Raw genomic sequence first — 13,201 nt, 5'->3', positions numbered from 1 at the left:
TGAGAGAGAGCGTGTACGTTTAATGTGTATATGGTATCTTCTGCTGAATATAATTTCTAAACACATCTTTTTTCTGAAAGCCATCTTTTTATTGCCACCAAACTAGCACATCACAGTTATCAATAAAGATTTGGTGATTGACTGATTTTTTTTTTTTTCTTTCTCTTGAACCTCTCAGGTGGACTTTGACAATCCTGACTACGAGAGGTTTCCCAATTTCCAGAACGTGGTTGGTTATGAAACAGTGGTTGGCCCTGGTGATGTTCTTTACATCCCAATGTACTGGTGAGGAGGGGATTAGGACTGGGGGCTTCTTGAGAGCTTTCTTTCCCATTCCCAGAAAAGCTGTATCTGTGTCCCTTCTGAGTTGTGGCAGGATTAGTTTTCTGTGATCTACAGGAAGGTTGGCATATCCAGATTTGAGCATACTGAACATGGGGAAAATAACAACCTAATCTCTCAGACAAGATGACAGTTCCTCAGGTCCAAAGAGATCCCAGAGGCTTGAGGCTGGAGAAACTATTCTTGGCTCTTTTGTATTTGGAAACTGAACACCACTGCCTCTGATTCCGGGGTCTGTTTGGCAGGATGAATATAAAGATAATGTCCTTATAATTTGTTTCAGCTGGACTTTTCCTAGTTTTCCATCTCTCCTTCTAAAGAATATTGGTGGCAAACAGGAGCATGTTTATTTTCTTACAGGTGGCATCACATAGAGTCATTACTAAATGGGGGGATTACCATCACTGTGAACTTCTGGTATAAGGTGAATATGGGTTTTTTCCTCTAGATGGGATTGGGGTGAGGTAGGTGTAATAAATGATTTGGGGGCAGGGTGGGGAGGTTGGCTGTCTCTAAAAGTGATTCCTAGGTCTTTGGGGAGATGAAGGAGGGTTGGGTTCAAACTGGGTTTCTTAGAAGGGGTGAAGGCACTGGAATCATGGGTTATACTGAAGCCTGCTGCTGCTAAAGGCATTTCCTGAGCTGCTGCTTCCTTTGCAGGGGGCCCCCACCCCTAAGAGAATTGAATATCCTCTCAAAGCCCATCAGAAAGTGGCCATAATGAGAAACATTGAGAAGATGCTTGGAGAGGCCTTGGGGAACCCACAAGAGGTATGTGGCTGCCCCAAGGTGGCACTCCTGTGGCCCAGTGGGCAAGAGTGACCAGGGAAAATCAGGATTGGTGTCACATTCTCCATAGCTCTGTTTCAGTATCTGGTGTCCTTTCTCTCCATAGAGGTTATGGGCGTGTTCAGAAAAATCTTTGTTTTCTGGTGAGAGCTGGGCTTGACTGGTGGATCAATTATAATCTGTTCCATGCTAGTGGTAATGTTCCCCATGGGGCTTGTGTGCCAGCTGGGGACCCCTGAGGGGATTCTTCTGGAATGGGAAGTGAGCAGTAAAGCATCTCCTCACGCTCTCCCAGCTGTGCCAAGGCTGCTCTAGGTAATGTTGAGACCTGCTTCCCACACAGGTGTGCCAGTGGCCCATTGGGTACCCAGGGGAGGTATTTGTAATGCTCTTGCCTTCTTTCTGTGGATAGCCTCAGCATCCAGAGGACCTGTGGGATTGGGAGGTGGCACCAGCCCCAGTTGCAGGTGACCGTTTCGGGATACAGACGCATTTAACCTTCTTAAAACTCATTTAAGAAGCATGCAGGCACTCTTGGGTTTTGGGGGATTATTGGCTCCTCTGACCTCTGTCTGTCAGTTTGGTGCTGTTTACAGGGTATTGTGAGAGGGAAGGTAATACAATATGGGCCCAGAGGAGAGGGCCATGTCCTGGAATATTCTCCAGGAAGAGAGTAGGCTAGGGGGTTTACAAGATTGAATGAAAGCCTTGTCCCTCCCCTTGGCTGGACATACAATGCTTCAAGACACACCATGTCTGGCTCCAGGGCCAAGGGACAGGCAGTTCTGACTGGCTCCTCATGTCTCTTCACAGGTGGGGCCCTTGTTGAACACAATGATCAAGGGTCGATACAACTAGCCTGCCAGGAGTCGAGGCCTCCTGCCAGGTGACTGCTAGCCCGTCCACACCGCTTCATTGATGAGGACAGGAGACTCCAAGCGCTAGTATTGCACGCTGCACTTAATGGACTGGACTCTTGCCATGGCCCTGGAGGCAGGTGTTTGGGGCAAGGCAGGGTGGTTGGCGCTCCACTCCCATTTGGAGGGACTTCTTGCCCTTGCCTCTGTGCCCCAGCATCTTCCCTCTCTGCCCCCCCTAAGGTCCTGCATTCAGTGTGTGGAGTCCCAGCTTCTGGTTGTCATCACGTCTGTGTGTGTCCATCTGTCACCCTCGGGATGTGTGTGCGTGTGTGTGCATGCACACGCGTGTATGTATCTGTTCCTTGCTTTCTCCTTCTGGGTCAGGATGCCACTGCTGGCTCTCAGTCCTGTCTCCTGCAACCTCAGTGCCTCAGCCTGAGAGTTAGATGGTCTTGGACGCCCACTATGTTTGGGCTGCAGGGCCAGTCTTCCTCCTTCCAGTTTTCACAGTTTTCACAGTCAGGCTCTAGGCTGGGTGGGAATGGTTACTGGGACTCCTAATGGTGAGAGTGAGAAGGAGGCTTGCCTCTAAGAGCCTAGATGACCTTCCTGTGAGAGAATTAGAGAGTTCCAACTTGAACCTTTAAGCTCAAGCCATACATAGAAAAGAACCTTGGGACATGAAACCCAAGGATCATGCACAAGTTCCAAACTAGAGACACATACAGCTTCTCTCTTTCGGCACCAGCTCTTGCTCTCTGTGCTGAGTACCAAGGGAGTCCTCCTAGTAGTGGCTTCTCTAGGTTCTAGGGGTATAAGCCTGTGTGTGTGTGTGTGTGTGTGTGTATGTGTGTATGTCTGTGTGTGTGTGTGTGTGTGTCTGTGTGTCCCCATCCACACTGGCCTGCCTCTCTGCTTACCAAGTTTCTCCACTGCTTAACCTTACCCAGTGGGACATACAGTGTAAGCCCCAGGGAAGTACTGCCTGACCTAGCCTAAAGCTTTTAAACTCAGTTTTAGCCATTGGATGTTGGTCAGGTCTCACTGCAACCTGCTTGAGGCTGACTGGCTAGAGCCTCCAGGTCCTGTGACCCTCCCTGCCCAGGCCACATCCTCTCTTCCTTGGAGCTTCCTGGCTGAGTAGATGAAATGGGGTCCAGCTTAGGTAGCTAACTTACCACCTGTCATCCACCTCAGGTCAAGGACAAAAATGTAGCCTTGCCTCTTAAAGCCAGCACCTCTGCCAGACCCCACTGTAATGTTCCACAAACACCCTTGAAAGTCAGGGCAACTGACGGAGCACAGAAGTGGAATTTCCTTTTCTGTTCATTGTTACTTGTGGGAACCCCTCTCAGGGCTACAGCTTACAGCTGGGCACTGCACAATGCAAAGGGCCATCAGTCACATGATTCAGTAGAACTGGGGCCACTGGAATTGGGCAGTATGGTGGCCTATGGCCCTTTGTTTTCTCACCTCCACTTCCATCTCTATGCCCCTTCTCTCTGTCTGGAAGGAAAGAAGAGTTGGAAAACTCTGGGGTTTTTCCTTTCCTTTTTTTTTTTTTTTTTTTTTTTTTTTGCCAAAGGTTTACTTTCAGTGTCTGAGCTGTGGCTCTAACCCCCAAAGCTCAGTTTACAGTTACAGCGCACTGATGGACTGAGAGGGTGTGTGTGTATGCATGTGTGCACCTGTGTGTGTATTTTGGATAGGGGTGTTTATTTTTAGTGCCCCATTCTGGGGTTCTCTGATGCAGTGTGGGTGTGCAAACACGGTACCTACCTTCTCAAGTGTAGTTCTTTCAAATATAGCCAATGCTGGAAAATGTGATTGCAGTGATCTCCATCCCTCCATTTCTTGGGAAAGAGGAGCATTAGCAAAGAAAACAAGGCAGAGGATAAACGTGACTACAGTCAAACTTTGAAAGGTAGCAGATTATTTTTGTTCTCCTTAGCAGGTCTGCTGTATTCCTGGCTCAGCCCTCAAAGATGTGGGTGATGTGCAGCAGGGAGGCATGTGCCACTCAACTGATCCTTGTTGAGTGCTGTGCTGACACAGATCTGACCTAAGGTGACATAGGAGGAGGGCCCTTTACAGGATTGGTCCTGACCCTTGGGTAATATAATAGTGACCCTGATTATTAAGACACCTAATAACAGCCTAGTGCTTTTATCTTTGGTTCTCATCCTGCCAGGTAGGTATTTTCCTTTCACAGCTAAAGAAATGGACTCAGAGAGGTTTCAGTGATTAGTGGCAATCAGGATTTGAACCTAATGTTAATTTGACTGCAAACCCCCTGCTACTCCCTATCCACAAAACTGTTGGTTCTCCTACCTTGCCACTTCCCTTGAACTATCGTCCGTCCTCAGATCTCATGCCACTGGGCATTGTCCATGAGGGTCCACAAGGTATAGCTTAGGGTAAAAGCTTTTTTGGACTCTTGGGAGAACTACTGGGAAGCCCTGTTCTAAGTTAAGAGTGCTGGAAGGAGTGTGGGGAAACTGAGTTCTAGATCCCAGTGCATTTTTTTTCCTTGAATAGGACCCATAACTTTTCCCGGCTTGCTTCTGCACCTGTAGGATTGAAGATCCAGTTCTAGATGATAACTAGGAACATTTATTCATGTTCTGTTGCCTCCTTTTCCCCCAAGGAAAAGATCTAGTCTTTTCACTTAGGGCTAAGTTAGGGTTGTTTAAGCTCAAATTCTACTTGCAGCTGCAGAAACATATCTGCTCTGTTGCTTACTACCATGCTAGCCAGCAGAGTGGAGCCAAGGGAAGGTGGTGGGGCTCTGGACCTGAATGGAGGTCTGCCATGTTACAGGCTCCCATTTTCACATCAGCAGGTACACAGGAAACTGCTCTTTTGTGAAGTCAAATATTTGTTGGGGGGTTGGAATTCAGGGGAGGGAGGAGGGGCTGTTCTGGGCATCAGTTGAGCAGATGCCCAGGATGCCTGGGGGAGACCAGCTTCCCCTACAAATCAGAGCTCTAAATTACAAGGTTTTTACCAACGCGAACAGTTGGGGGAAGTCGTATGCTCTCATTTGCGTAATGGTTTCTGTCACTGGTGATTAGACACAGGATGAAGGAAAAGAAATTTGACAATTAGGAATGAGCGATCATTAATCTGAATCTGTTAGGAGACAGAGAGGGGAAGGATCCTTATCAATGGGCTAGCCTAGTATGGGGACACCCTCCCTCTGCCCCCACCAAAGACTCTTGGGCCACATACCCTTCCATTGTTCCCACAAGCGGGCTGGGCTGATGTTTCTTAACAAACCCTAGGTAGGCACAATCCTCAGTCTGAGCTGGATACAGTATATAGGCATAAGCCATCAGAGAGGTGGGTGTCAAATGCAAGTGTTAGGGCAAAGAATACTAATGGAATGGTTTTGACGTGTTTGCTGTTTGTGGAAAAAATTCTTTCAATCAATACTCCAGATAGCCCACCTGTGACAAATGTTTGTTGCATTCCAGCACTGCAGGGTGTGGAGAAAACCTGGTTTTTATCCCCTAGAAGCTTCTACTTAGTTGGAGAGGAAACCACACAAAACAGCCAGAGGTTATGAGGCCATGAATCTTGTGAGAACAAGATGAAAGATTGTGGAAAAAGGAGGAAGATAGTAGAGAGCAAGCTCTCCTACCAGGTTCCTCCAAGGCCTGGGGCTCCTCAGTGGGGGGACTCTTCACTCCAGGCCTCCTGGCAATGTTGATTTTTTCCCAGTCCATGCAGCCAAAGTAGTTGCTGAAGGGCACTGAGGCACCCCACCCAGGAGTGTGCACAGGGGATGAGATGACATCCTGTGGCCTGAGTCCTAAGGTGTGGAGGATCCCAATTTGTATCTTCCCAGGTCTCCGTGGCACCTTAATATGCATTCTTTCTGTCTTCACACTTCAAGCACTATGTTAATTTGCACTAGTTGCTGTTTGTTCCTCAGTTTTGTGACTTGCATGTGGTGGGTTCCTTAGATCAGAGGCTTCCTCAGAGATTGGGGACAGGGACGGTTCTACGGTTCTCTGTCTCCTCTTAAGAGTGTGAACTTCCCACAGACAGGACTGCATCTCTCTGAGGCTTCTACTCTTCCAGGTTGGGTATGGAGTTTTTAGTAGGGCAGTGGGGAATAGCCCTCAGTGACTAGTTTTACCCAAACAGGATGGATGCGGGGATGCACCTGGAAGTGGCTCATGAGGTTCCAGAGGCCCTGGTTTTTCAGCCCTTTTCTTGTTCTTCTCTGGAAATTTCAGTGCTCATCCTTCAGTCCTTCTGAATGCTCTAGTGTCTTCTCAAGCTTCCTGCATGAAGAGATATTCTAGCTTCCGTTTCCAGGGCTCCCTCAGTTTCTCCCACTCAGGCTCCCTCTGTCCAGTCTCGCCCTCAGCCAAGGACCTTTTTCCTAAACGGTTGTCCTTTCTTCAAAAGCCCTATGGCTGCAAATATTTGGATAGACTTTCTCTAGGATCTCTCTCCTCTAGGCTTGACCCTGAGCATCTTTGAGTTATCTTCCTTTTTTGACCTCATTTGTTCTGCGTCTGCTCTGCCCTCTTAGCATCCTTTTGCTAATTCTATGCAGTCTGATTAGCTTTTCTAACTCTGGTGGCCCTTTTGCTAGTCTTCAACTATCTCTGTTTAATCATCATAGGTCTTGGGTCCTCAGTGTGGCCAAAACTGAGCACTTTCTGGTACGTTTCTAGGGGACGAGGCCTTAGACACTGGCAACATTGAGGCCCAGGGACCTGCAGTCTATGGGGCCTCCAGAGCTGGGTGAGGGGAGGGTACCTAGAGTCTTAGATAGTGGAGAGCCAGTGAGGAGGGATTGGGTAGGAGAATCCCCAGGTATGGATCCAGGCCTGGCAAGCGAGGGTGGAAAAAGCAGTTCTGTGTTCCCATCTAAATGCATCTGTGTGCCTTACAGTCAGGGATGGTGGGCATTTTGTGAATGTCTCCTAGTTTATTTCAGGTGTCTTTGGCAATGCTCTGAGTCACCAAGTTTGGCTGGCCTCTGGATTTCAGCAATTGCTGGAAGAGAAACAGCATACTGAGTAGTTGATACCAGGAGCAGAGGTCTTATGAGAAAAGCTGTGGAAGCTGGGGTAGCAAGGCAGGGACCTGGTGATCAGCTTACCCAGGCTATCTTGACACCTCCAAGTATTTACAAAAGCTGACTAAAGTGAAATAGTGAGGCCTCACCTTCTTCCTTACCTGAAGTCTGGGTTTCAGGTAGTATTTGGGGAAGGAGTATATGTCCTTTAACTTCCAGTGAGAAACAGTCTCAGATAATGTTTTAAAGCATGGATTTTAGAGCCAGGTGTCTGGTTCAGATTTCTAGCTTTACTACTTAACTAGCAGGTTTAACATTGATAATTGACTTATCTTTTCTGAGCCTCAGTTTCCTCAACTCTAATGATATGTATTGAACTGAGGGGGGATGTTGAGAATATCTACCTCAGGGTTGTTGGATTAACTGAAACAATGTAAAGCTTTAGCACAGTACCTGACAAGCACTTAATAAATGGCTGTGGTGGTGGTGGTGGTTGTTAGATTTATTATGTAACTTATTCAAAAACTTGATCTTAGTGGTTTGTGAGCAGATTTCCAGTGATTTCTCTTCTCTCAAGAAAACTGTAGCAAAGAACAAGGAAAATGTCCTGTAGACACCGTTACTGAGTTGAAGGCACACAAAAGGGCCTTAGTACCTAAACCTTAGAGGGAGGGAAACAGGGAAGTGTCTGATGCCTTCTGCCTGGTCGACCAGAGTTTATCATTCTCCACACCCACCCAGGATTAGGGTAAGAAACCATCAGGTATGAGCTTTCCTTATACCATTTGAGGGGTGAGGGCAGCTGAATGGGTTCCCGTCACTCCTGGAGCTACGCTGACTTCACATTGTGAGATACCACAGCAGTCATGTTGGGCTCCATTGGTTCAGTTTCATTCCATTATCCGCAAAGTATTTAAATTATATGTAGGTTAAGATGGTTCTGGGGTAGAGGGGTATTCAGAAGAGAATTCAGAAAAATAACAGACTGGAATGGAATCTTAATAGCTAGCATTTTCAAAGTGTCCTGGAGCATTTCTGCTTTGGACCCTGTACTAGTTTGTACCCATGTGCTCTCAGTTCAGTGGGGACACCAAGCAGGCAAGTTAGCATCACAGATGTGCAGAGGAGAAATTGGGTGTTCACAGTAGGCTTCCTCCAGGAAGTAACATAGTCTAAGCTGGTATCTGGAAGAGAACCAGGGGTTGGGAAGTAATAAAGAGCATACATTTCTCCTCTGGCTGCTTTGCCAGTTCCCAAACACTGCTCCTCTGTGTTTAAGGGTTTTGTTAATAACTCCTAGGAAGGAACCAGATGATGGGCCCCAAAAGAAAACCCTTTGGTTAGTCACAGAAATCTTTGGAAATCATTTTGGTTACTGGTCTAGGTTTGCCCTGGAGTACACATGGATTGGACTTGCTCCTTTGTAGCCCTTTCACTGTCCTCTTTGTGAGAAGTCTATCTGCATTCTGGCCTCTGGAGCCACTCTGCCACTCTACTTGGAAGAAATGCTGGTACGGTTACTCAGATGTCAGCCTGAGATACATTCTGGCTGCCTGGAATTCTCAGCCTCTTCCACACTGAGATCTCCTGATCACAAGTCTGCCCTAATGCCCAGCCACCCCACTATGAGCCAGGCTTCTCTGCAGTGCCCCTATATAGCCATGCACAACATCTTACATCTGACCGTGGTCCCCAGCCTCATGGGTGGAGAAGACCCCCTCTCTAGCTTGTGCCAAGTCATTTCTGTACTGTAGACCATCCTGTAGTCACCTTGTATTCACCTCTTTGCTTCTAGATTTCTTTGGCTCCAGGCCTTGGAAGCCTTTCTCCTTGGCCCCAGAAAATGTTGCTGTGCTTTATTCAGTTTGCTTAAAACCTACCTGGTCATTGAGGTCAGTTCTGCCCTTGAGGGAAGCCCTGCTCCTTAACCCAAAATCTCACCTATGTCTGGACTAGGTTTTTATTACCTCTTCAGTATATAGTGTATAGTGCAACATAGGATAGTGGTTGAGAACGAGGGCTTTGCATATCTGGCTTTGAATCCTAGATCTGCGTTCTGTATAACCTCGGGCAAATGACAAATTGCTTGTAACTCCTTCATATTGTCCGAGGATAACATTATCTACCTTATCAGGGATGTGTGAAATACAGTTTGTAAAGAAAGTCTTAGCAGAGTAAATTCCATAGCAAGGCTCAGCCCTTCTGGTTCTCAAAGCCTTCACCTCTATTCCTCATCTAGCTCTCCAATTAAAGTCCTGCTTCTAATCTCAGGGCAAGTCTAGTTATTGACTTGTAGGCAGAACAGAGCAGAGGTATGAGTATAAACTTTCCTGCACATGTTAACAGTCCCTACTCCTCAGTGACCGGATTCACAAGGACCCTATCATACCACTGTCATGGGGAATGATCTTCCAAAATCTCTTTTCTGGAATATTAAAAATATCCGAAGCACAATGTCAGTGACAATAGAAAGCATCAGAACTGCTGCCGGCAGGGATAAGAGTCACTGAAGGTGTGTACAAGGTGGCAGCAAAGCAGACAGGGACACAGGAGACAAGGAGATTGGTGCAGAGGCCACCATACTATCTAGAGGCAGCAGAACCATGGGCTTAAAAGGTTTCCTCTAAGTTTTTAAGTAGTGAGCTTTTGACTTATGTTATTTGAGCCTGACTTATGACTTATGTTATTTGATCGTACCCACTTCACTGTCAGTGTGATCCTTGCTTTCACAAGGGTTTATGTGATGTCCTGATAAGAATAGAGGCATTAGATGTGCTTCCTGGGTTTGAAGTCCCTATTTGCTGCTTCCTGACTCTATCTTTAGGTGAGTTTAAAGGCTCTCAGTCTTGGCCATTTCATCTCTGAGGGGTGGGAAATAGCACAGGACTTGCATTGTTGTCTTAAGTATACGTGGGAATGTTTTAAAAATACTCAGTTCAGCATGAATTCTTAGGAAATGGTTTATTATTAAGACTCAGATGTCTGTGAACAGTGTTTAGTTAGTGCTTGGAGCGAAGGAAACTGCTGGCATCAGGGCTTTTGGGATCCTACTGTCTCAGGACACAGTGCTCAAAGCAGAATCTCAGAGGAGATGGCTTGTTGGGAGAGCAAAATGGAAAAGACCATAAGTCTTTGTAAGAGCCTGAATGCCTGAAAGGCAGCACTAGAGATAAAGATGGTTATGCCAAGGTGGGGTCTTGAGAAACAGAGGCGAAGACCTAGGCACTGTTGACCACCTAATCCCCAGAAGAACAAAGGAAATGGGACAGAAGAGTGTCTGTGGAGGACACTGGCTGAGTGGAAAGAACAGAAGGATCAGGGACAGTGAACTTATGTGTGAATCTTAGGTGTACTTTTCACAGGCTGGGTGACTTTGAGCATGTTTGTCTCGGCTTCATTCTCATCTTTAAAATTGGCTAGTAACTGCTGCTACCTTGCTTACAGGATAGATGAGACAACATATGTGAAAATGCTGTCTAAACAGAGCACTGTATGTTTGTTGTTGGGGTGAGGGTTTAGGAGAGCTTTTCCAGAGTGAATGGGCTACAGAATTGCAAGTGGTCACAGAGTAGTGCCCCCCTCATTTCCAGTGGAAATGGTAAGGTAGCATTTCCCACCAGGACACTATTCTTTCATTTGACTAGGAAGGATTTGATTGAAGAAAGAAAAGCAGTGTAGTGAGAAGGGCAAGTTTTGGAGTTGCATAGACTGGGTTTGAATCTTGGTTTCACCATTCCCAATATTGAGATGGTCAGATCACTTGCCATATCTGAGCTTTGGTTTCTTAACAGGCCCTTTCATGTGGTTATTGAGAATAAACGAGACACCTCCCGTGAAACAGCTCACTGCACAGTGCCTATTAAGTGCCCAGTAAATGTTTGTTTCCTTTCTTTTATTTCTTTACCCCTTAGGAAGTATCTAGTTTACCCAGCATAAAAGGTTCTTCGTTATCCATGCCTTAGTACGAACAAGTAATATCAGATTTCTCTTCCTTTCTAGAGTGAGATCTGTTGCCTTAAAGAAGTATGACTCGGGGAGAATTGAGAAGGGGGCAGAACTCCACAGTATTGGGGATGGAGTAGGGGTACTCTGGTTATCTGGTCAGCATGGGGGTGAGTAAACAAAAGGTAATGTTGAGAGGTGAAAATTTTTCAAGAAAAAAGCTGGGTGCTGAATGCTAGGGGGAAAGCCAGTTGCGCAGGGGCTTTGGAGTGGAGTGGAGAATGGAGTGGAGGCAAGAAGATCAGAGTTCGGGCAGCCCTGGTGGCACAGCGGGCCTGCAGCCAGGGGTGTGATCCTGGAGACCCGGGATCGAGTCCCACGTCGGGCTCCCAGCATGGAGCCTGCTTCTCCCTCTGCCTGTGTCTCTGCCTCTGTGTGTGTGTGTGTGTGTCTCAATAAATAAATAAAAATATTGAAAAAAAAAAAAAAGATCAGAGTTCAACCAGGAGAGCCTTAGGAATTGTGACTAAAAGTCAAAGTTATAAAGAAGTCTTGCACTTAACCAACTGTCATTTTAATACCTGTAGGAGTTGTGATCCTCCCAGAAAGGAAGAATATAAAAAGAAAGCAAGAATTCTCAAGATGGAAATACTTTTTATTATTATTTTTTAAGTAATTATTTATGCCCAGTGTGGGGCTCAAACTCATGACCCTGAGATCAAGAGTGGCATGGTCTACCAACTGAGCCAGCCAGGCACCCCAAGATGGAAAGACTTTAAACTGTTTTCAAATCCAAGGATATGCATCACTCAATGAGGGTATATGACATCCTAGTTGGGGTTCTAGACTTCCATGAGAAAATGCAGTTAGGTACTAAAGAGCATAGAACCCAGGTATATGAACTGGGTGACCGCTTCTGTAAGTAGTGGAGGTCCTTCAGGCTTTCAGAGGATGCAAGTAGGACTTTCTGGGTCCTTAGAATCCAGTCACTGATCCAACCAATGTTTCTGCAATGTTTCTGGTTTTATATCTTCAGCCATCTGGGAAGGCAACCTTGAAATTATCAGGGCAGCATCAATTGCTTCCTTTGTAGGTCTGCATCTTAATGGTAGAGGACTTAGGATGAAGGATGGATATGTTTAAGAACATCAACGCCACAGCATTACTACATTTGCTTTAAGGAATCTATGCCATTTGTATTTTCAATCCTTGACATGTGGAAGAGAGTTTGCTTCTTAGTTTAATAGGTTTACCTTGTAACATCAACTAAAGAATGTTGAGTAATTGATTTAGACTTGAATTTTACATTGAAATCTTGCTAAGTGTCTTTACAGTTTTGGAACATTTTAAATGATTTAAGATTTGCTGTATTTATAAACTTAATTTATTGGATATATAATTATTTGGGAAGGTTTACCTCAGTCAGATAAATGAAGTACTTGAGGAAATCAAATACATAACCTTCCATTAAATCAGACTCCTTTGTTTTATAAGCAAAATAATAAGGTTTGTAATGTGAACTTAAACGTTTAGACAAGAATTAGGATTTTGAAAATGTAACTTTGAAAACTGAATATCGCTTTTACAACTAATTTTTGGTTAATTATTTCTGTACACAAAAGTCACCCTTGTGGATATCAAAAAACTCAGGGAATGTAGTATTACCACAAAGCCAAATCTTTAGTCTCTCCAGATACCAGGCAACTGGCAGCAGTTAAGAAGACCAGCATGGGTCAAACCAGAGCTACAGACACGTTCTTTGAAAGCTTTTTAAGTTCTTTGGCAGCATTTAAGATAAACTTTCACCTAAAAAGCCAGATTTTGGCTTCTCTGGAAAATTGGAAGATCTGACAATAAAATTACATTTTCTGTCTGATGACAATTGGCTGGAGCTGAGTAGCTACCACCCATGGGGGAGGTGGGGGGCTGTTCCTTCCAGTTTGCTATAGTCAACTCTTCTCATTTTGGTACCTTATTCCTGGTTTGTCTCATTTCTGTGATCTCACTGGCCGATAAGAATTTTTGAGTGCAAGACCTCTGAACTAGAGGTTCTGAGGTTCCTAACAGCTGGTGTATAGCCTGGGTAAGGGCTCAGGAAAAATGTAGGCCCCACCTTTCTCTCTGTCTCAGTGTCTGCACACCAGCTAGGCTGTCTTCCCATCTGACTTGGCTCCAGGACTGGGTTGAACCCCTATACAAAATATGCAGGGACTTCCCTGTGTTTGCTGCT

The 13,201-nt window shown here is 45.7% G+C and overlaps 1 protein-coding gene across 3 annotated transcripts in view; it reads left to right on the top strand.

Annotated features, from left to right (window-relative positions):
* The window catches only part of HIF1AN (hypoxia inducible factor 1 subunit alpha inhibitor), an 84,034-nt gene that overhangs the window by 11,303 nt on the left and 59,530 nt on the right, over positions 1-13,201 (top strand). For 2 of the 3 annotated variants that reach the window (XM_072805682.1, XM_072805683.1), the window contains 4 exons: positions 179-285; positions 703-766; positions 1,003-1,113; positions 1,945-12,853. In XM_072805682.1, the coding sequence (XP_072661783.1) occupies positions 179-285; positions 703-766; positions 1,003-1,113; positions 1,945-1,989 (327 nt within the window). In that variant the 3' untranslated portion in view covers positions 1,990-12,853. Of the gene's footprint in view, positions 1-178; positions 286-702; positions 767-1,002; positions 1,114-1,944; positions 12,854-13,201 lie in introns of those variants that run through there. The other variant, XR_012020724.1, reaches the window with a different exon arrangement.

Source organism: Canis lupus, chromosome 29 (genome assembly GCF_048164855.1).
Source record: "Canis lupus baileyi chromosome 29, mCanLup2.hap1, whole genome shotgun sequence".
Lineage (NCBI taxonomy): Eukaryota > Metazoa > Chordata > Mammalia > Carnivora > Canidae > Canis > Canis lupus.
This window is presented reverse-complemented; position numbering and strand designations above follow the sequence as displayed.